Source organism: Martes martes, assembly GCF_963455335.1.
Source record: "Martes martes genome assembly, chromosome: 15".
Taxonomy (NCBI): Eukaryota; Metazoa; Chordata; class Mammalia; order Carnivora; family Mustelidae; genus Martes; species Martes martes.
The window spans coordinates 48,203,311-48,225,605 of NC_137903.1; the positions used below are offsets into that span (position 1 = coordinate 48,203,311).

The following is a 22,295-nucleotide window of genomic DNA, read 5'->3' on the forward strand; positions in this document are numbered from 1 at the left end:
TTTTTTTTCTTCTGCCTTCCTTTCTTCTGGAAGATTGCCACATGTGATCTTCCAATTTGCTGATCTCTGCCTCAGCCTCATCCTTTCTGCTATATGTCCCATCTGCTTTATTGTTTTAACTGTTTCATTTTTTATTCTGTATATTTCTGCCTGGTTAAAACATTTTTCTTGTGTGGCACCTGGTGGCTCAGTTGATAGAGCATGAGTTCAATCCCCATGTAAGATGGAGAGCTTACTTGAAATTTTTTTTCTTATTATTTTATATTGTTAGTATCTTCCCTATCTTTAGTATGTCTACTAGGCTAATTTTAAAATTAAATAATTTGAAGTAAGTGTGCCTGTTTTGTTATTTCTTCTTCTGATAAAGTCTCATTCTAGCACCTTCTTTTTATTTTTAGAAAGTCATGCTGCTTAAATGTTTTTGGCATATAAGTTTATGTTCCTTTTTCACCTATTCTGTGAGAAGGTCAGATTCCAATCCCTGTCATCCCCGGTGATCTTAGGGATGAATTCTAAGAATTTTTTTTTAAAAATATCAATGCTTGGACCCCGGGAGCGTCTGATTTAATTGATGCTGCATGGTCCCTGGGTATAGGGATTTCTAAGATTGTAATTGTAGTTGTAATTTGAATTGTAAACTCACCAACCTCAGGAATTACGGGGAAGGGTAGGGGAAAGAATGTCTAAAATTAGTTTCCACCTCTTTTGTTCAATTCCTTGTGCAGGGTTTCAGTGCTGTCCTGATTTTACTCCTGAGGAGACCTGGAGCACAGACCTGAGTTGTAGCAAGTGTAGGAGGAGGTGTGTCTTAAGATAGTGGTTTGGGAGAAGCAAGAGCAAAGCTCTAGCAGTTTCCCTCCTATTTGATTCTTTCTTATTCATGTCTGGCTGCCTTCTGCTCTAGGCCAAAACCACCCTCTCCCCTACCTGCCCTGCCCATGCTGCCAGGCTTCTTATGGTTTCCTTTGTCCTCAGTGATGATCTTGGAGGAAGTTGCAGCAATTAAAATTGGACCCTCTAAACAGCAGCAGTCTTGATTTCATATCTACTCTAACTTTAAAGATTGATGTCTTACTGAGTAAGCATCTAAATGTTTTTAAAAATGTATAATGGTTCTCTCTAATGTTTCCTTTTTGGAGTTTCTCACTGAGAAAATGAGCTTTGAAAAACTTCTTAGAACTGTTATCTCCTGCTTTTAAATAAGACTTATGTAACGAGTTTCGCAAAGTAAGATTCTTTTTTTGTAAATATACAAACATCAGCAAGGAACCATTGTTATTCATATAGTAGGGTTAATATTTCTATAAATGTTGAACTTTTACTTTAAACAGTTTCATGTTTAGACTGACGTTTCATCCTTTTTTTTTTTTTTAATTTATTTATTTAATAGAGATCACAAGTAGGCAGAGAGGCAGGCGGAGAGAGAGGGGTAAGCAGGCTCCCCGCTGAGCAGAGAGCTTGACGCAGGGCTCGATCCCAGGACCCTGGGATCACGACCTGAGCCGAAGGCAGAGGCTTTAACCCACTGAGCAACCCAAGCGCCGCTGATGTTTCATTCTTAATGTACTCCTGCCCTCATTTATACTCTGTCAAGAGGTTTTAAGACTTGTTTAATAAAGAACCATGTTTATATGTATTTTTTTCATAGATAGTGGAGTTGGAGCAGGGATTGATTCATATTATGAATATCTATTGAAAGCCTATGTCTTGCTTGGAGATGACAGTTTTCTGGAAAGATTTAATACAGTAAGTTGATCTAATTTTATAGTAACTTTAGAGCCAATTTTATTTGAGTGCCAGATTTTGATAGAAACTGAACTGAGTGACATTTGGAGAAATAATCTTTTTTAAATGTGTATTGGTTTTTTTTGTCAGTATTCCCTGATGATGTTGGACAAGGGCAGGATAAAGCTACATATATTCCAAAAATTAGTTTACAAAGTAATTTTATTTTCATCTCTTTTCAGAAGTTTTTGAGTTCTGCCAGTAAGTCATAAAATAAGTAGATTTGAGTTTACCTAATCTTTTATACAAGGAAGTGAATTTATTGGAATAAATTACTAGTTATCTTTCTCCTTTGGACTCCAGTTCTTGTTGAAATCTTGGAAATTTGGCCTAGTCCTTGATCACACCAAGCATGCAGGGCTTTGGAGATTTAGGGAAACTAGTGAGTATTCATTTCAAAAGCAGGTCAATAACTCTTTTTAAGTCTGGGTCAGAACCACAGGCATATTTTTAGGGGAGAAGGGGAAGGATTACTGAACCTGATCGGATTGCCTTTGTAACTGAAGCAAATTGAAATCAGTACAGTAAACTCATCAGCTATATATCACTGTATTCTTTTCAACATCATTTACAATTTCTTTGTGCACCCATCAGTTCACCCACATTACTGTGAGACAGTATGGTATAGTGGCTAAAGTAGGGGAGTTTGTCCCGCTTGGGTTTAAATCCTGGTGTACCACTGTTTTTGTGACTTTGGGCAAGTAACTTTACACTATTTAATTCTGTTCCTTATCCACAAAATGGGAATATTAGTATTATCATAGAGTTATTGGAAGCATTAAATAAGCTAGTGCATGTGAAGTGTTAGAACAATGCCTTAGCATCTAGCAGATACTCAATAATACTTATTAAATAATAGATGAGTTAGGAAAAACCAGTAAGAGACCTAATAAGTTGCCAGTTGAATACTTAAAAAGAAAATGATCACATATTATTAGATTATAACAAGATTTTTTTGAGGTGAACCAGGACAGGTTTTTTTTTAATTGGCTCATGGATTGACTAACAGCTCAACTTGTTTTTGTCAAATCTGAGAAGTACCTAGAAGGTAAAAGAAGGGGAAAAGAGTTTTTAAGAATATAAAAGATGTAGCAGACTGTTAAGAGTGGTAACAGTAATTAGATGCACTAATTTAAATAGTGTTGAGCTCCACCAGAGTATTACATTAGCTGAGAAGGGATCAAACTTCCTATACACAGGAGAAAAATGCAACTAATTCTGTAATACAGAAGCCTATAACTATATTTCAAGAGGACATAAGAGCATCCTTTGGCCATTCCCACAAGACAACAATAGGATCTCCCCTCAGAAGATTCTATATTAACTATAGTCTTTAATATTCTGCATCAGAATTAACACAGGGGAGTATATATACTATATTTTAGAAAGATTTCCATATAGAATAATTTAAAATTAACATAGTTAATAAGTAAATGTATTTATATATAAATTCAGGTTAACTTTCTTCACAGTGAGATTTAATTACTGTTTTTAGAATAATACATCTTTTTTCATCTACTTTCATGAACACATATTGTGATCTTCTAGCACTACGATGCCATAATGAGGTACATTAGCCAGCCACCTCTTCTGCTTGATGTACACATCCACAAGCCAATGCTGAATGCTCGAACTTGGATGGATGCTTTGCTCGCCTTTTTTCCAGGTTTGCAGGTAAAAAACCAAATAAAAAAAAAACAAAAATCAAAAAACCCACACCAAAAAAACCTGTGCTTTTTAAGTATTAACATAGAATAATTAAGTGCATATGTGATCTCTAAAATTGAGTTACCAAAATGGAGTCACATTTTAAAATTAATATACATTTTTCTGTTTATATAATGACTCTAGATAAAGTCAACTCATATTTTATTAGGTAATTTTGTTGTTATTATTGACTTCTAGGTCTTAAAGGGGGATATTAGACCTGCTATTGAAACTCATGAAATGTTATATCAGGTGATAAAAAAACATAATTTCCTACCAGAGGTAAGCACATCATCTTTGGAATTCTAATTTACATATATTATAAATTGCTAAGTTAAAGATAGCAAATGTTATCTTCAGGATTGGTTTATTCTTTCCTATTTGTTTTTTTCCTGGTTAAATAATTTAATTAAGTAGTTTTTGGTTTATACAGTACTATATATGTTTTTCCTTTTTCTCATGTATTAAGAGAAGTCTAATTTATGGTAATGCTGACCTCTATGTAAAAAGAAAACAACCCAAATTAGTATTTCTCAACCTTTCCTAATCTATGCCATTACATACATTTTTCTCATTCTAGCTTTTACATATACCCACCAACTAGAGAGGGTTTTTTTTTTTTGAGATTTTATTTATTTATTGGACAGACAGAGATCACAAGTAGGCAGAGAGGCAGGCAGAGAGAGAGAGAGGAGGAAGCAGGCTCCCTGCCGAGCAGAGAGCCCGATGTGGGGCTCGATCCCAGGACCCTGGGATCATGACCCGAGCCAAAGGCAGAGGCTTTAACCCACTGAGCCCCCAAGCGCCCCTAGAGAGACTTTTTTACTCTTTATTTTCTAAAGACTATTTGATGAAAATGATATGCATTGAACATATACTCTTGCTGATCACATAGACTGCCTAGTTTATATATATTAGTAATAAATATTCTTGCTAGCTTGATAGGGCAAAATCTTAACAGCACACATTTTGGCTTTCCAGAAATGTACCATTAAAAATTCCCAAATTCATGTATGTGTTCTATCCCTGCTTATTCATTACACTCTGCGAGATATCTAAGCATTTCACCAATTTAGATTGCTTCTTTTTTTTTTTTTAAAGATTTTATTTATTTATTTGACAGACAGAGATCACAAGTAGGCAGAGAGGCAGGCAGAGAGGGCGGTGGGGGACCGGGGAAGCAGGCACCCCGCTGAGCAGAGAGCCCGATGCAGGGCTTGATCCCAGGACTGTTGGATCATGACCTGAGCCAGAAGCAGGGGCTTTAACCCACTGAGCCACCCAGGTGCCCCTAGATTGCTTCCTTAAGTGTTTGTTTGAGAAAGTATAGTTTTATTAGACTTCAGGTAAGTAGGACTGTGCATTGTAGAAAATTCATATTCACTGAGAATAAACCAAGGTTCAACTAAATACATCTTTTTTTTTTTTTTTTTTTTTAAGATTTTATTTATTTATTTGACAGAGAGAGATCACAAGTAGGCAGAGAGGCAGGCAGAGAGAGAGGGGGAAGCAGGCTCCCCAATGAGCAGAGAGCCCGATGCGGGGCTTGATCCCAGGACCCTGAGATCATGACCTGAGCCGAAGGCAGAGGCTTTAACCCACTGAGCCACCCAGGCGCCCCTCAACTAAATACATCTTATCACAGATGAAGTTTTATTTGGTTCCCATAAAGGTTTTGGTTTTATTTTAATCTTTTTTTTTTAAACCAGTTGGCTCTGTTAGTGAATAATTTCAAGTGAGACTAGTTTTATTTTTAAATAATGCCTTGTCTCACTCTGCAGAGGATTTGAGGTTGTTACAAAAGAAAGAATATACTAAAATGCTAATATAGAAATAGAACAAGGGACTTAATAATTAAGAGGATGGAGATAAGGAAAAAGAAGAAAACACAAAGACCCATTTAGTAGCATTACTGAGTTTCATAGTTTTCTCTAAGCTTCCTAATAGCCAAAATGATCATTTACAAAAATAATTACTCTAATTGCTAAAAATAGCACTTTAGCAAAAATGAATTATGATTTTAAGCAATAAATATTTTCATTTTATTGATGAAAATTGTTACCAGTATTTTAATTTTTTACTTTCTTATGGTCTAACTTATGTACTGTATACTCTAGAACCAGTTGTTTATTGTTTAATCACATTTCTATACCTATTTACATGTTGTTTTGTCTAGGCATTTACCACAGATTTCAGGGTACATTGGGCTCAACATCCTTTAAGACCAGAATTTGCAGAAAGTACCTACTTCTTATATAAAGTAAGCTATTTTACCTATTTTACCTCTCTTTGCTGTTTAGTCCCCATTCTCTGTTGGATATCTCACTACCTTATAATAGTTAATGGGTTTTCAAAGTCCTTGTTTAATGTTATCATGATTGGATATGTTTTGGTTTTCATTCATCTAGACCATGATTATTGAAAGATAGAAGAATTGACACCTAAGTTTTGTGTCTTTTCAAAATATTTACATAAATATTTCTAAAAAGAGAAATGTTATATTCTAGAGCTGCTTTCTAAAGCATGTCTCTTACCTTTCTGGGCTTTGAAAATTTTATCAAAGGGCTGAGAAACGTAGTTGGACAGCTTTCCAGTTGTTTGTTTAAGATATTCCATAAAGCAGATCCCTGGCTTATTTTCAGAGCTAAGTTCTGTGTAACATGTACTCCAGTGCCTGATACAATGCCTAAGCACCTAGTAGGTACTCAATAAATCCCTGATAAATGAGTGGGTATATGGTAATATATAAGCTGTATATATGTATACATATATTCTCCTTTTTAATAGGCTACAGGAGATCCTTACTACCTTGAAGTAGGGAAAACACTTATTGAAAATTTAAATAAATATGCTAGAGTGCCTTGCGGATTTGCTGCCATGAAGGATGTTCGTACTGGAAGTCATGAGGACAGGTAAAACGATTCCTAACATCCCCTTTCCTCAGAGTAACTCTGAAACAACACAAAATACAACTCTTAGAATTCAGATATGCTTAATGCTTTTACAAAAGGTTCTTGAAGATGCAAAAGGTAGTTCATTGTGTTTATATTTTAAACTCTTGAATGGGCTTATTTAAAATTGTTTGAACAGTTTGTATTATTATCATAGTGCCTGGCATATAGTAGGTGCTTAAATGATTTTTAAGTAGATGAATAAATAAATGTTAAATATCAGAACCTTGGTATTAGGAGTATTAGGAATGCGGGGAGGGGGTCCTGTGTGAATAGTTTTTATATTATGTACAATGTTAGAAATTATCAAGATGATGACGGATGATCTGGATTATGATTTGTGCTGAGTCAAGAATTCCTCAAAGCAGGGGCGCCTGGGTGGCTCAGTGGGTTAAAGCCTCTGCCTTCGGCTCGGGTCATGGTCTCAGGGTCCTGGGATCGAGCCCCACATCGGGCTCTCTGCTCAGCGGGGAGCCTGCTTCCTCCTCTCTCTCTCTGCCCGCCCCTCTGACTACTTGTGATCTGTCTGTCAAATAAATAAAAAAAAAAAAAAAAAAAAAAATTCCTCAAAGCATATCTTGGTTAATGTGTGTATTCTTTCTTATTCTATTGCCGATTTGAAGGGCTGGGGAAGACCATTGTCAATTTCTCTTTCATCGCGTATTGGATAGATGTGGATGGCATGAAATACTCAAGCTGTAAAAAGCATACTTTGGTTACTGTGATATTCACTAACATTACAGTTATTCCAGGATTACTTATCTGGTTATTTTAACTATCCAGAACCTAGCAGCACATCTCTAATGAACACTAACGTTTGTTGATTTGGTTACCAAATGTTCATTCCATAAGTGTTTATGAAGTGTTTTATGTGCCAGAGTTATACTAGTTTTTGAGGATTTAAGATAGAAGACATGTCTTTTCCATCTTTGAATCATTGAGAATAGGCAGATAAAGAGATGTTACTACATTGTATATGTGCCATGAAACGTATTAAAGATTGGGATATGACAGTCCCTGGAAGGTTTCTGGAGGCTTCTGTATCATCCTTCAGGATAAGGATGAGAAAACAGTAGTAAAAGGAATTTCAGGCAGAGGGCTAGAGGCAGGTGAGACACAGCCCTCATCATCTACTCAGAGCTGTCCTTAGTCCTTCACTGGAGAGTATTTAGATAATAGTTAATGAGGCTTGAGACCTACTTCCCTGATTGTAGCTGATGAGAGACTGATAGGTTTTTGGAAGTAGGCATGTAGATACCAACAAGAAATGAAAGCAGATAGGCTGTGTATTTATTTTTAATATTTATTTACTGCTATCTACATTTTGGACACTCTTCTGATTAAGCTCCTGCTTTGTTTAATTCCTTTGATCTTGACAACAGCCCTCTGAAGTGTAATTTCTGTTATAATCTTCATTGTATAGGTGAAGAAGCCAAGGCACAGAAAGGTTGGGGAGTTTACCGAAGGTTGCACAATTAGTAATTAGAATTCTTATCAAGGCAGATTGGCTCTTGAATGCAATGCTATTCTGGCAACTCATGCAAGGAACAAAATAATTAAGCACCTGCTGTATGCCAGGCACTGCACTTACATGTGGAGATGGGAAGAGAAATTAGAACCCATTCCTGCCCTCCCTTGACTTGTAGTTAGTGAAGATAGGTATGTAAAGAAATAATTACAAACCATGTGATTTGTGCTATAGTAGAAAAAAGAGTAACAGGTTGAGGAATTACAGAGCAAGGCATGATTTACTCTGTGTAGAGAGTTCCAGTTTTGTAAATTTAGCAATCTTCTATTTTTCCCTATAAATATTCCTTATATGACATTGTTTCTAGACCGTTCACCGCTGCCTTTGCCCCAGTCTGATTATATTCCAGTATATAGAGTTATCTCTTAAAATATCATGTCCAGAATTAGCCATACTCAGGATGTGCCTGGCAAAACATCACTGTTCAAGAACAGTTGTGAGGTTGCTAATTTTCCGAGCAGCTGATGGGCTCGCGTCCTCCATCCAGCTGAGGATCAGTGTTCCTCGTGGCAGCATTGTATCTCTCCTGCATTTGGCCCAGCAAAAGGTCGAGAACTACTAATTTTCATCGTTCTGTGTTACTAGATAAATTTTAGATTTTTAGCAGCTTTATTATATTCAGCTCACAGTGAGCTTGTGGCCAGTTCACTTCAGTTATCTAACTGTGGCCTGACAAATGGGTATTCTCCAACCTGCCTTTAAGCAAGTGATTTTTTTTTTTTTTTTGGTGTAAACTTAGAACTTTATCCTTAGCTTAGCAAAATTTAATTCGTTAGGTTGTGTGTGTGTGTGTTTCTAGACCTAAAAGAGAGTTTGAATCTCATCTCAGTCATCTAACATACTACCTAAATTACCTGTTTTCAGTGATCTGCAGTTTAGATAGGCATACTTAAAAAGTTTCCATCTAAGTTGTTGGGGAAGAATTCTGGTTTGGACCATGACTGGTATACCTTGTGGTGTGACATTTGAGAGCTTTCAGGTTGCAAGCTTTTTGCATCTGGTTGCTTATTCCCTTACAGATCTATCAGTGCTGTCCCCTGGCTCACCAGCATACACACATACAATTTTCAAAATGCAAATATCTGTATGTTCCTTAATGATCACTGAAAGAATGTAAATGGCAAAAAGAATATAAAAAATCTTCCCTAAGACACTTCCCTGCTTGCCCACCCTAAGATAATCACTGTTGGCAATTTGATAAACAGTCTTCCAGACAGTTTTATTGCATATATGTTTGCATTCGTGTATATATTTATGGTTTTATAATACAAATCAGATTATATGATATGATACCCAGTTTGCTAGCCTTACCCAATTTGTACTGTAGTGATTTTACCATTTCTCTATTCTAAGTGTTTGCTAACCATCTCTTTCATAGTAAGTTCTAGAATTCGCCCAAAAATCAACACCCTGCTCATCAGTCTACGGTTCTCAAGGTAGCATTTGCTCATGATAATAACTGTCCCCCAGAAAAAGTTAAATTATCATAAGTATATTGCAGATTGACAGGCAGTGTTTTATCTGTTCTGAAAAGATTAACATATAAAATGTTCAAAAAAATTTTGAAAGATTACAGTTGAGTTGTTGTTCTAAAACAAGCATCATTATGTATAGGAAGAATAATGATAGCTCTGTTTTTGAGCTCCTACATATGCCGGGTGCTGTGCTAAATAATAAATGTGTAGTATCTCATTTAGTCTTTACCCCAGTGTTAGACATAGACATGCATTATTATGTCTTTTCCTGAAAAATAAACTGAAGCTCATAGTCCTTCTGTAATATCCTCACGATTCTACAGCTAGTCAGTGGAAAGTCTTCTATTTCCAAAGCCCATTTCTTTACCTCTGTGTTCCATTGCCTCTCTAGTTCATTCTTTAGTAATACTGTTAAAACTTGCTTTTGATTTAGTAAATGTTTATTGAGTGCCTACTGTGTGCCAGGACTTGTGCTTGGCTGGAGGTGTGAAACTATGCTGTCTGTCCAATAAATTACAAGTTATTACTGCCAAAACCTAGGATGCTTTGGGAGGTAGTAAATGTGATAAATTCCAAGTTACTATAACTCTATCTAACAGCTATGCTCTTTTTCTGACACTTTTAATTTTATTAAAGCTTTTTTAAAAATGTTAATTAAAACATTATAACATTAGTTTATAAACTTGCATATATTTTTATCCCCTTTGTTTCTTCTTTATTCCCTTTTTGACAAGTATTTAAATATTTACAAAGTTATAATCATAGACCCTGTAATTTTGTGTTGTATTTTTTTCATGTAATTTTTTAAGTGATTTCCTTTACCTTTAAAGCCTTCTTGCTTATCACTTAAGTGGCTACATAATGAACTCCATCAAAATTGTTTTACTTTATCCAGCTTAATATTAATTGAATTCTTGTATGGCTCTCAGTGGTAAAGTTTATCTGCATTACCTCCCTGCTGTTGGTTCTCTGTAGAAGAAATGGAAAACTCTCCTTCATTGAAAGGCCAATGGGAAAAATCTTGTCTGTACTATTGACAAGATTTAGTGTACCTGTGTGGTAGGCAGTCCCTCTGATGTTTTTCATTCCCTTGGAATATGCTTGGAGTCAAGACTGTTCCATTGGGGAATAGATAGATACTATAGTACTTTGGACATCGGAATTGGTATAGACTTGTTTATTGACCTTGACACTGTCTGTTTCAGATAGTTGGCATTGGATATTTTTATGTTCTTAGATTTATTTGTGACTTTTTATCTCAGGATGGATTCTTTCTTCTTGGCTGAGATGTTTAAGTATCTTTACCTGTTATTTGCTGATAAAGAAGACATTATTTTTGATATAGAAGATTACATCTTTACAACAGAAGCTCATCTGTTACCTCTTTGGCTCTCTACTACAAATCAAAGTATCTCTAAGAAGAATACAGTAGGTTCTGTTTTTTAATTAAATGTCTTATTCTCTTTTATGTGTTTATTTTTCCAGGTGAAAAGGAATTCATGAATAGAATTCAATAAATATATGTATGGCAGGAGGAAAAGTACACTTGACATTTTGTTTTGTTTTCTTATAGTTTTATCTTATATACACTTATTGTATTCTTGTTTTGTTTCATTATATTGTTTATCCTATGCACGCTTAGATTTCACTTAATGTTTCATATGAACAATCTATAATGTTTAGTAAAATAATGATTTTTATTTATGTAACATTCTTTTATATTGTAGACTTCAGAATATACAGAACTGGATGACAGTAATTTTGACTGGACTTGTCCAAACACTCAGATTCTCTTTCCTAATGATCCACTGTATGCTCAGAGTATTCGTGAACCCTTGAAAAATGTGGTGGATAAGAGCTGTCCTAGAGGCATCATCAGAGTGTAAGCTGTTTTATTTTGTATTTGTTAATAACAAAGTTAATTGTTAATAAATGACAGAGAGTGTAAGGAACATGTAACAGCCAAGAAGATGTTCACTTAGACCAAAAACATATTGAAGAATGTAGTTATCACTAATTAAAAATTATTCATTGGTTAAGTTAGATGGCAAAGTTTATTCTGAAGTAATGTCTTTTTTATTATGGAAATTTTATTATGGTGATTATTTTGTTTAATGAACTGTTAATAGTCAGTGGGTGGCATATAATAGTTAACTTCTGTAGTTCATTTTTACACAAAATAGTTTCTTCAAATACTTCCACATATCTTGTTTATGTAGAAAGTATTTTTCCTTTTTTTTTTTTTTGAAAGTATTTTTCCTTTAATCTATAGTTTCTACGTAGTGAAAATATAGTTTCTTGTTTCATTTGATTTTGGTTTTTGATGAAGTACTGATTCTTCATTTTTAAATAAAATTTTTTGGCTTAATTCATTTTTTTCCTAAATAGTTACATTAGAAAGGCCATCAATAAGAAATTTAAAAAAAATTTTTTTTAAGTGAGTGTTATTATGCACAGATAGAAATACTGTTTTGCTTTTAAAATATTGGGAGAAAACCCTGTTTTTCAAGGAAGAAATCAATAACAAATCCCCAAGCCAACCTTGTCTGTGCTGTCAGATAGTTATAAGGCTGTCGACTAATACAGACTTGTAGATAATATACATGCTTTGGTAACTGTAAAATATATTTGACTATGCCACTTAATAAACTAAGTTATATATGGGGAAATAGCTGTTTCCAGTTTTTCCAGTTCCACTAGTTCTAAAACTAGCAATTTTGCGAGTATCTAAAATTATTTTTATTTGTCTTAGGTTTTTCCCCAGTTCTGATTTGTAGTTTTTTAAGCCTTGCCTATAATTACTTTTAGCAGAGAGGAGAGTTTCAGGAGTGGAGCTAAACCCCCTCTGAGAGCCAGAGATTTCATGGCCACTAACCCTGAACATTTAGAAATCTTGAAGAAGATGGGGGTGAGTTTGATTCACCTCAAAGATGGGAGAGTCCAGTTGGTTCAACATGCAATCCAAGTAAGCCATTGCTGTACTAATTAGATACCATCTCTGCCCTTTTTGGTCTCATCAACTTTCATAAGATAATGACATTTGGCTTTCTAAAAACTCTTAATATATGATTTAAAGTTAGAGAGTCAGACTTTTAGGACATGGAAGTATCTTGGAAAGCCATGTAATTCAGCCCCTTCCTAGTGTAAATCAAATGAACAATGAATCTTGGAACACTGAAAAAATAAAATTAAATTTAAAAAAATTAAACATAAAAAAAATCATGAATAGGTTGGGTAATTTGCTTAAATCAGTAGAGTCAAATGTAGGGCTCAAGTTCAGAGTTTTCTGTTTCTCAGCACCTTGTCTTTCCACCCTTTAGAGCAAATCTTAAAAGCTAGTAATTCATTTCAATACCTCTGTAGTTTACAGTATTTTAGTTTCCAAAAATCTTCTGAATCTAAGTATTTTATTCGTTGTAAAAATCAAAATTTGCAAGTATTTGTCTATGCCTAGGAAAAATAACCTGCCTTTTTGAGAAAATTCTATTGTTTTTTGCTTTAAAAGCTTTCATAATATGAGACCTTTTAATTTTTCAGTTTATTCACCTTATTAGTATATTGATTCTGAGAAAAAACACAGTTTGCTAAAGAATTTCAACATGGTATCCCTTAATCTCAAATCCAGCCTTCCCACAACCTTAGTTTTCCCTCTGATTTCTTTTCTCATCTCTGTTGTCATATCAATCCTTTCTTAAAGAGTCTTCTGCCTCCTCCCTTATGTTTCACTTACTGTCACTTCTCAGTAGAGAGAGCAGCATCTCTAGTGACATTATGTTCACTTACGCCACCAATGGCATAACTACCACCCAGTGACCTCTTAATCCTTATTTGATTAATTTTTTTGTAACTGTTGGCTGACCCCTTTTTAAAATATACCCCTTTCTTGGCTTTCAGGGCATTCCAGCAACATATATCTTTTCTACTTTTCTGTTCATTGCTTTGTGCGTTCCTTTGGAACTTCCCTTTTTTGCCACAGCCACTCAATGTAGGCACTACCAGAGTGTCTGGATCGTACCCCTTTCTCTCTGTATTCTTCTTCAGCAGTCACATCTGTTTCTACAAGCTCAGCTGTTGTCTTTGTACATGTGATTTCTTAGATGTACGTAGGTAACCCTGATTCTTACCTATACTCTTAAATTCAGCTTTAATCTGCCGGTCATATGTATGACATGTGTCTGCATCTCAGTCTCTGTCTAAACCTGGATTATCTCTTTGTGCCCCCACCTCAGTCCATTTCTCTTCCTTTTTGGTTGCCATCTCAATAGCCTCTAACATCATTCTCTTAAGTCACCAAAACTGGATATATCTAGATAGGCTTGAACTTGTCTCTGTCTCCAAACTCCTCTCTGTTCTCTTATCCTCTAACTCTGCCAAGTGCAATTAACTTTTCCTGTGAAGTATCAGGAATCCACTTTTTTTTCCCACTATAGTAGGCATTCTTCAGCTTTTCCTCTGTTAAGACTCAATTCAAATATCATTCTCTAAATATTTCCCAGATCCACACTGGCAGAATCAAACATTCCCTTGTCTGTGCTGCTAGTCTAATTTCCCACATGAGAATTTTATCATAGGTAAATTTATATGTCTGTATCCTCTAGATACAAACTTCTTAAAGTGAAAGACTCTGTCCCCAGTTCCTAGTCCATTGCTGGGATCTTAATAGAAGCCTGATACATATATTTTGAATTTAGTGTGATTACTGGCTCATAATTCCAAAGAAGGGAAGTATGGATCAGTATGAGGTTTATTTCTTATAAGGGGAAGCAGTGGAAAAATCAAGCAAAGTAAACATTTCAGCATTTGGTCGAAGTCCAGTTCTCAATTTGTATCAGAAGTGGTTTGTAGAACAGTGAAGGAGATGTTGAAAAAATTACAAATGTACTTTCAGAAAATATTTCCAGAAGTAGTATTTTTAGGACAAATCAGGCCATAAGTATTTGATAGGGACTGAAACTGAAAGGGGAAATTTTAGAGTAGGTTATATAGTGCATTAGTATTTAAGACATCAAAAAGTTGAAAGTTTTCATTTCAAAAAGATAAAATTAATCTGTTTTTTCCCTAGGCTGCTAGTTCAATTGATGCTGAAGATGGGTTGAGGTTCATGCAGGAGATGATTGAATTGTCAAGTCAGCAACAGAAAGAACAGCAGCTACCTCCACGGGCTGTACAAATTGTTTCCCACCCATTTTTTGGCAGGGTAGTGTTAACTGCTGGACCAGCCCAGTTTGGGCTAGATCTGTCTAAACATAAAGAGGTGTGTACACTTACAATATGCTTGTTGAAATTGAATGTATTGTGTAAGTATTGTCTCATTGCTTAGTATAATTTAGTAGTTTCACTTTGTTAAACCTAAATATTTAATCTACTAAAACCCAAATATTCATTCTCCCAGATTAAAGCAGATTAAAGTTAAAAGCGTATCTTGAAAATTTTGAGTCATAGTTTATGTATACAACATGCTTAAAAAATTTTACTTAAAATGTTGTTCACATATTGTCCAGTTCTTGGCCTGTTCTGTAATTTGGTATCTTTAATTTATCTAAAAATGGTTTTTTGGACTTTTTAGCAACTACTAGAACCTTTCATTGAACAGAAACCTAACTTAGAGCTTTAAGGTAGAACACAACTAAAAGCAGAGATGCTCTAGCTCAGGTGGCCATAGAGAGCATGACACAGTGGTCCCACCAAGCCAACTTGGAAGGCCACCAAGCTAGCCCAGCCTCTTAGTTTTAACGGAGGAAACAAAGACCTACATTGTTAAACAGTCCACACATTCATGTAACTGGTTGCTGAGTTGGGACCAGACCCAAGTTGCCTGATAATCTAAAGCCAATGCTCTTTGAACTCCATTCCCCCTAATGGAGACCTTTTTTGTGTGTGTATTTTAAAGCTCTAAATGTTTATAGATTGACTCATCCAGTCAGCAGCTCTTGTTTGAGTCCAGTACTACTGTATTCTAGGCCCTGTTTTAGATGTTAGCTGTGTATGATGTTTATGAAGCTCGTGCAGATCATGCCCTTGTGGAGTTTGCATTCTAGGAGAGAGAGGGATATTATAGTATCTTTATGTTGGTATCTTTAAAATCAGTTCTCTGATGGATTAATCATTCTAGGAAGAGAACTGCTTACAGATTCATGTAGATTAAATCAGTTTTTCCCCTCTTTCAAAAAATTTTTCTGCCTATAAGTGATGGTTTAAAAGTGGTTCCCAGCTATTTTAAGTGTGATTGTGGGTATGAGGTGAATCTGCCTATGAATTCCAACTTTACCACTTACTAACATGGTGTCTTTGAGCAAATTATGTAACCCAAGTCTTAGTTTCCCCATATGTAAAATGGAGATATTCTCTGTTTTTTCCTTAGAGTCGTTATAAAGATCAGCTTTAGTAATTTATATTTTATAAACTGTATTTATGCTTCATATATAAATATATATATGCTTTAAAAAGTATGTTTTATAACTGCAGAGCGCAGTAAAATGTTGGTTGGGTACTATGATTTGCAAAAGTGTTCAAAACAAAAACTTTTTGCTAAGTTTATACTGGATATGTTATCATTAGAAATGAAGTAAAGCTCTAGATGGTGAATTGTATTGACTAGAGAGTGATTTGAGAAGACAAAGGGATATTTAACTTCCTTATATTTCTGACAGACAAGAGGATTTGTTGCAAGCAGTAAACCATACAATGGTTGTTCAGAGCTTACTAACCCTGAGGCAGTGATGGGAAAAATCGCTTTGATACAAAGAGGACAGTGCATGTTTGCAGAAAAGGCTCGCAACATTCAGAATGCTGGTGCCATTGGTGGCATTGTTATTGGTGAGTATTCCTCTGTGCCATTGGGTTGACTGGGAGGAGATCATTTTTAGGATTTTTCCTTGTGTTTGTCAAAATTTTAGCAGAATTCATCACATTATTTTTAGTTCACTGGATAGCATAATGGGTGGGTAATCCAGTGACTCTCTCAAATAATTTCTGTGTCTTGTATATCTTTTTTGAAAGTCTAGACTTGGGTTTCTGTATATTAAGGCCAGTAAAAGTACTTGGGGACAGATTAGAACGTGGGGGTACCCCAAAGCACCCAACAGCATAGATAAGAAAATGTGCTTTCAGATCCAAAGCCCTCTAAAGGCAAGAATTACACTCTGTCACCTCCAGTGGGAAGCCATTAAAAATACCCATTCCTCCACAAAGATGCAGGCTTTGGAGTCAAATACATTGGGGTGCAGTTCCTGGCTCTGCCACAAGATCATGGTGTGACCTTGGCCTAGGTTTGGTGTTTTGGTTTATTCAATAGAATATTTTTTGAGCTCTAGTAAAAGTGGTAATAAATATCTTTCAGGTGGTTATAAGGTTTGACAATAATATATACAAAATTTCTTAGTATAATAGTTTACATATCACAGGTATAAGCACTAGTTCCTAGCAAATTTTTATTTCCTTGGGTCTTTTTCCACTGAAATTACAAACTGAAATCATTTTACCTCTGTATTTCAACCAGTGTGTTCTGCTCTTTTATTTTTCATAGAAAATCACTTATAACAAGCAGACCTTGACTGCCAGGGAAAATATAAATTTTTCTTTCCTTTTTAAAGATGTATTTATTTATTTTTAGAAAGAAGGAGCGGGGTGGAGGGTGCAGAGAGGCAGAGAGGGCAAGAGAGAGAGTCTCAAGCAGGCTCTCCCCACTGACCAGGGAGCCCCATGCTGTGCTTGATTTCACAACCCTGATATGACCTGAGCCGAAATCAAGTCAGACACTTAACTGACTGAGCCACCCAGGTGCCCCAAATTTTTCTTTGCTTTAAGTATATAGTTTATATTCAGAACTACAAGACCTGAGATCACATCCTAATTATGAAGTTAAGTTTTTATAGTTTCTCGCACAGGGGAAATCTATTTTGAATTTTTTCTTTCTTTCTGGGATAGATTTCCTTTTCCAATTCAAGGTAAGTAAAAATTAAGGCATTTGAAATAAAATACTAGGATTTATTTCACTGAAAATAATTATTTACTCTTCCTTTTGCTTATCCTATACGGGCACTTCAGGGCTGATTTATTGAGTGCAGAAATTTCATTAGTTCATTGAGTATTAGGAGAACTTCTGCTTAATAACTTAAATCAGCAGTTGGCACACTACAGCCTATAGGCCAAGTACGCATCACTGCCTGTTTTTGTAAATAAAAGTTTTACTGGAACACAGCCATGCCAGTTTGTTCCATATTGTGTATGCTTGCTTCCGAGCAACATAAGAGTAGAGAATATTCACTCTCCGGCCAATTACAGAAAAAGGCTGCCGCTGCCCAACTTAAATGATCTCTCCATCCTTGGTGATTTTCCACACTGTGAGGTTTCTTTTATTGAAGAATTTAATAACTTGTCATCACTGTCATTTTGAACACCTCTTTACCAAGACTTAAAAAATACAAAATATAAAAAATAAGGGCTGTAACACATGGAGTAGTTTAGGTTTTCACTGTAAGTCTCATTCTCATGGTATTCGATACTTGGCAAGGTTTGTCAAGTTTGTTTTCTTTAATAGCTGTTAATAGCAGAATCTTCTACTGAGTTCAGTGGGTAAACAAGTAAGAGGCAATGATCCGTACTCTCTGGAAATTTCTTTCTTTTTTTTTTTTTTTTTAAAGATTTTTATTCATTTGACAGAGATCATAAATAGGCAGAGAGAGAGGGGGAAGCAGGCTCCCTGCTGAGCAGAGAGCCTGATACAGGCGGGGCTTGATCCCAGGACCTGGGGGATCATGACCTGAGCTGAAGGCAGAGGTTTAACCCACTGAACCACCCAGGTGCCCCAGGAAATTTCACTTTTAAAGGGAAAATTTCTTGTATTATAACATCTTTTCCGTATGTTTTCTTGTTTCTGATGAAGTTTTTTGTTTGGTTTTCTGGTTTTCATTGTATACAAATGAGCAGATTAGGGCTTAGTTGTTTCTTATCACAAGTACTAAAAGTGAAAATTATCTTAGAATAATCATTTGGCTGCAAGAGACAATAATTGATTTAAGCTGGTTTAAGAAGGGAGGTTTGTTTACTGCATGGAACTGGATTATTTTTTTAATTTTATTGTATATATATTATATATGTATAATATATATATATATATTTAGATTTTTTAGATTTTTTTTTTTTAATTTGACAGACAAAGATCACAAGTAGGCAGAGAGGCAGGCAGAGAGAGAGGAAGAAGCAGGCTCCCTGCCGAGCAGAGAGCCTGATGCGGGGCTCGATCCCAGGATCCCGGGATCATGACCTGAGCCAAAGGCAGGCTTTAACCCACTGAGCCACCCAGGCACCCCAATCTTTTGTATATTTTTTTAAGATTTTATTTATTTATTTGACAGAGATCACAAGTAGGCAGAGAGGCAGGCAGGGAGAGAGAGGAGGAAGCAGGCCCCCCACTAAGCAGAGAGCCTGATGCGGGGCTCGATCCTAGGACCCTGGGATCATGACGTGAGCCGAAGGCAGAGGCTTTAACCCACTGAGCCACCCAGGCGCCCCTGGAACTGGATTATTTAATGTGAGAGTGAGAAATTCGGCTGAGTAAAAGTCATCAGGAATCATGATAGCTCCCAGAGTTTTTCACATCTCTCTCTCTTATCTCTGGGTCTTCCTAGACTCTCTTTGCTGCATCTCGTTGCAGTTCTGCTTCATTCTCCAGCTTCTCACCAGCTTGCTCCCTCTTTGCTCCTTAGTTCCAAAAAGGTCATTCTAAAATTAGAGCCTCAGCCCTGAGTCTGTGCCACCTTACTAGATCACTGTCCATTGCTAACTAAAACCGTCTTGCTGCATGCTACTTCCGGGGCCTCCAGAGAGACTGAGAGCCAGGTGGCCATGCTTTGTCCAGTCAGTTATCGCTAAGGAGGAGAGTCCTACATGGTGTTCTCCACTTAGCAGGGCCTATCAGAGCAAGCTCTCTGAGAAGGGACAGGCAGGCTTCTCATCTGGTGTGCACAGTTAGCGGGGGGCGTGACCGCCTCACCAGTAAAACAGTATTTAGCAGTCCCACTGCAGTTCCCTCACCCGTGTGAAACAACAGTAGTGTTCACCTCAACTTAGAGAGGAAGAACCACGATCATCATTCTTCTTTGTGAACAGTATAGAAATAAGAGCTTTCATTTAATAGTTTGGTAAATGCCATTAAAGGAAATCTTAAACAGCAATGAAATTTCATTCATAATCTATCATTGTAAGCCAAGGCTTTGAATATTTCTATTTCTAGGCTTTCTCATAACCATATGGAAGTTTTTAGTCATAATTATGGATTATTGTGTTCTACTTTTTTTCATGTAATAATAATACTCTGTTTTTCTGTGTGTTCCATTAAGTAATTAATTATAATTTGCTTATAATAGGGGCGCCTGGGTGGCTTAGTGGGTTAAAGCCTCTGCCTTCGGCTCAGGTCATGATGTTGGGGTCCTCAGATCGAGTCCCGCATCAGGCTCTCTGCTCAGCGGGAAGCCTGCTTCCCCCTCTCTCTCTGCCTGCCTCTCTGCCTACTTGTGATCTCTGTCAAATAAATAAAATCTTAAAAAAAAAAATTTCACAGTTGTTCACAATTACAAATAGTACTCCAGTAAACTACTTTAGGCATAGATCATTTTGCTTGTTTTGAGTTCTTCCTCAGAATAAATTTCTAGGAATGGAATTAGTGAGCTCTGAAAGTATGTTCATTTTTATGATTCTTGATGCATAAAATAAATGCCGCCAACAGGCGAAAAAAATAATAAAGCTTGGTCTATAGATCTTTTTAATGGACAGATGTTTTGATGTTTGCTGTATTCATTTCCTGGCTAGATGACAATGAGGGGAGCAGCAGTGATACTGCCCCTCTGTTCCAGATGGCGGGTGATGGAAAAGACACAGATGACATCAAGATCCCCATGCTATTCTTATTCAGTAAAGAAGGAAGTATCATACTGGATGCCATCCGGGAGTATGAGGAGGTGGAAGTGCTTCTTTCTGACAAAGCAAAAGATAGAGGTAAGGGTAAAAAATCATGTGTTTTTTACACAGCTTAGCATTGATTTTACTAGTTAGGTAATAAAAATGAGTTATAAAAAGTTACTTTTGGTTAACTGGTAAAATAGAAGATGGTTTCGAAAAATATTTTTGGAAATAAGAGTTGTAAAACATTTATTTTGCTTTGTTTGCGGACTTAGGATGTTTTTCGAATTTTATTTTTTATATGACATTTATCACTTCTGCTGTGGTTCTGCCCAGTGATTAAAAATATAGCTAATATATCTAGAGAGTCAATGTAAACAGTCTCAAATGTTCACCGTTCAATTACACTGATACTACATCTTACATTTCTTTTTTAAAAGGAATAAAAAGATTGTATGGAATGACATTGTATACAATATAATAGTAGTTGGGTTTCAGCAGGCCACCAATAATCAGATGACCACTGTCTTGGTGAAGGCAGTAAAAATCTAGCAGGTTCTGTCCACTGAGGTGTACGTTTATCACATAGGGATTTATAAGTTACAAGAGTTACAGCTCGCAGATGTCTGAGGACAGGGTCGCATGCCTTAAGTCGCGACAGTATGTAGTCCTCTCTAGGCCAAAATGTTTGTTAGTAACTTGAAAGCTGTTTGAAACCCAAATAATTGTATAAATGCAAGGTCTCACTAGGACTCTTTTTTAGTTTGACGCCCAGGGATAGTGGAGGAGTGAGGGAAAGTGACCCATCAGCCATAGACTGCCATCCTGCTTATGGGAGCAGTCTTCCTTATCCACTGGAGGCATCTGCAGAGAGAACTGTATTTCTCTCATTACCTGTAAATGACTAACGTTGTGGGATTTGTGCAGGGTTCTTGAATCCCTGGGGATGTTTGTCCGACAGCTAGGTAGGTAATTGATTCAATTCAGTGTAACTTCCAAGTGAAACAGTGGGGGAAAAAAAAATTCGGCGATAATCTGGTACTAGCCAGATCAGTGTTTTATCTTGTCTTCTTGCGTTACTCTCTTCTTCTTTGAGGGTCTTCCACATGTCCACTATTTAAGAACAATGATGTGAATAGGATGAATGTTTGTAAAGATGTATAAATAAAAACAAAACAGAATAGGATTTCTAATCTTCTTAAATCCTCCTATGTTCCTGACTTTTTTTTTTCTGAGTCTTTTTTCTCAACTCAGATCTTCTCTCCTACATATATGCATGTAGGCACATCAAACACAGGCAAATTATTATTCCATATAACTCTTTAATGCCTTTGCTTTTCTCCCCCCCATTTGTGCTACCATTGGAATTTCAGCAGCAATATTAAAAGGTAAAATGATTCCAAGCTACATTATTAATAGTAGTAAGTATCTTGCATTACTAAGCTTTAAATTATGTATATGTATATATGTATGTGTGTATGTGTATATATACACACACATGCATGTGCAAATATATATATACATATAATTTGTTTCAGTGGATACCATGATAATATCTGGATTAATGTAATTAGATTTTCATGTCTAGTCAGCTCTCCCACAATAATAATTCTTTATTGATCCTGTCCTAACAAATCCTATGAGTTACATATCCATATAGCATAGATGAAATCACTAGTCCATGTAAGAGTTAGTCTAACGAAGACGTTGTTGTTTTGGCATGTATTACTTTTGATCACTTTTGTTTGAATATAATGTAAAGTATTTAAAATACCAGCTTGTTTTGAAGATTCATATATGTGTAGGGGTGCATGGGATTAGGACTCCAAGGTCATAGTAAAGCATATGCTTCTCATACCAGAGAAAGAATAAGAGAAAAAGATAAATTCTACTATAGAGCCTCCCCCGCCCCCACATCTGTGGGGGGTATATTCCAAGATCCCCCAGTAG

The 22,295-nt window shown here is 36.0% G+C and overlaps 1 protein-coding gene across 2 annotated transcripts in view; it reads left to right on the forward strand.

Annotated features, from left to right (window-relative positions):
• The window catches only part of EDEM3 (ER degradation enhancing alpha-mannosidase like protein 3), a 67,742-nt gene that overhangs the window by 37,668 nt on the left and 7,779 nt on the right, over positions 1-22,295 (forward strand). Inside the window, exons 9-19 of one of the 2 annotated variants that reach the window (XM_080824092.1) lie at positions 1,649-1,746; positions 3,334-3,459; positions 3,691-3,774; positions 5,669-5,752; positions 6,280-6,404; positions 10,709-10,874; positions 11,174-11,328; positions 12,255-12,411; positions 14,509-14,700; positions 16,097-16,262; positions 20,256-20,441. In XM_080824092.1, coding sequence (XP_080680218.1) covers positions 1,649-1,746; positions 3,334-3,459; positions 3,691-3,774; positions 5,669-5,752; positions 6,280-6,404; positions 10,709-10,874; positions 11,174-11,328; positions 12,255-12,411; positions 14,509-14,700; positions 16,097-16,262; positions 20,256-20,441 — 1,539 coding nt within the window. The remainder of the gene's footprint in view (positions 1-1,648; positions 1,747-3,333; positions 3,460-3,690; positions 3,775-5,668; positions 5,753-6,279; positions 6,405-10,708; positions 10,875-11,173; positions 11,329-12,254; positions 12,412-14,508; positions 14,701-16,096; positions 16,263-20,255; positions 20,442-22,295) is intronic. The other variant, XM_080824093.1, reaches the window with a different exon arrangement.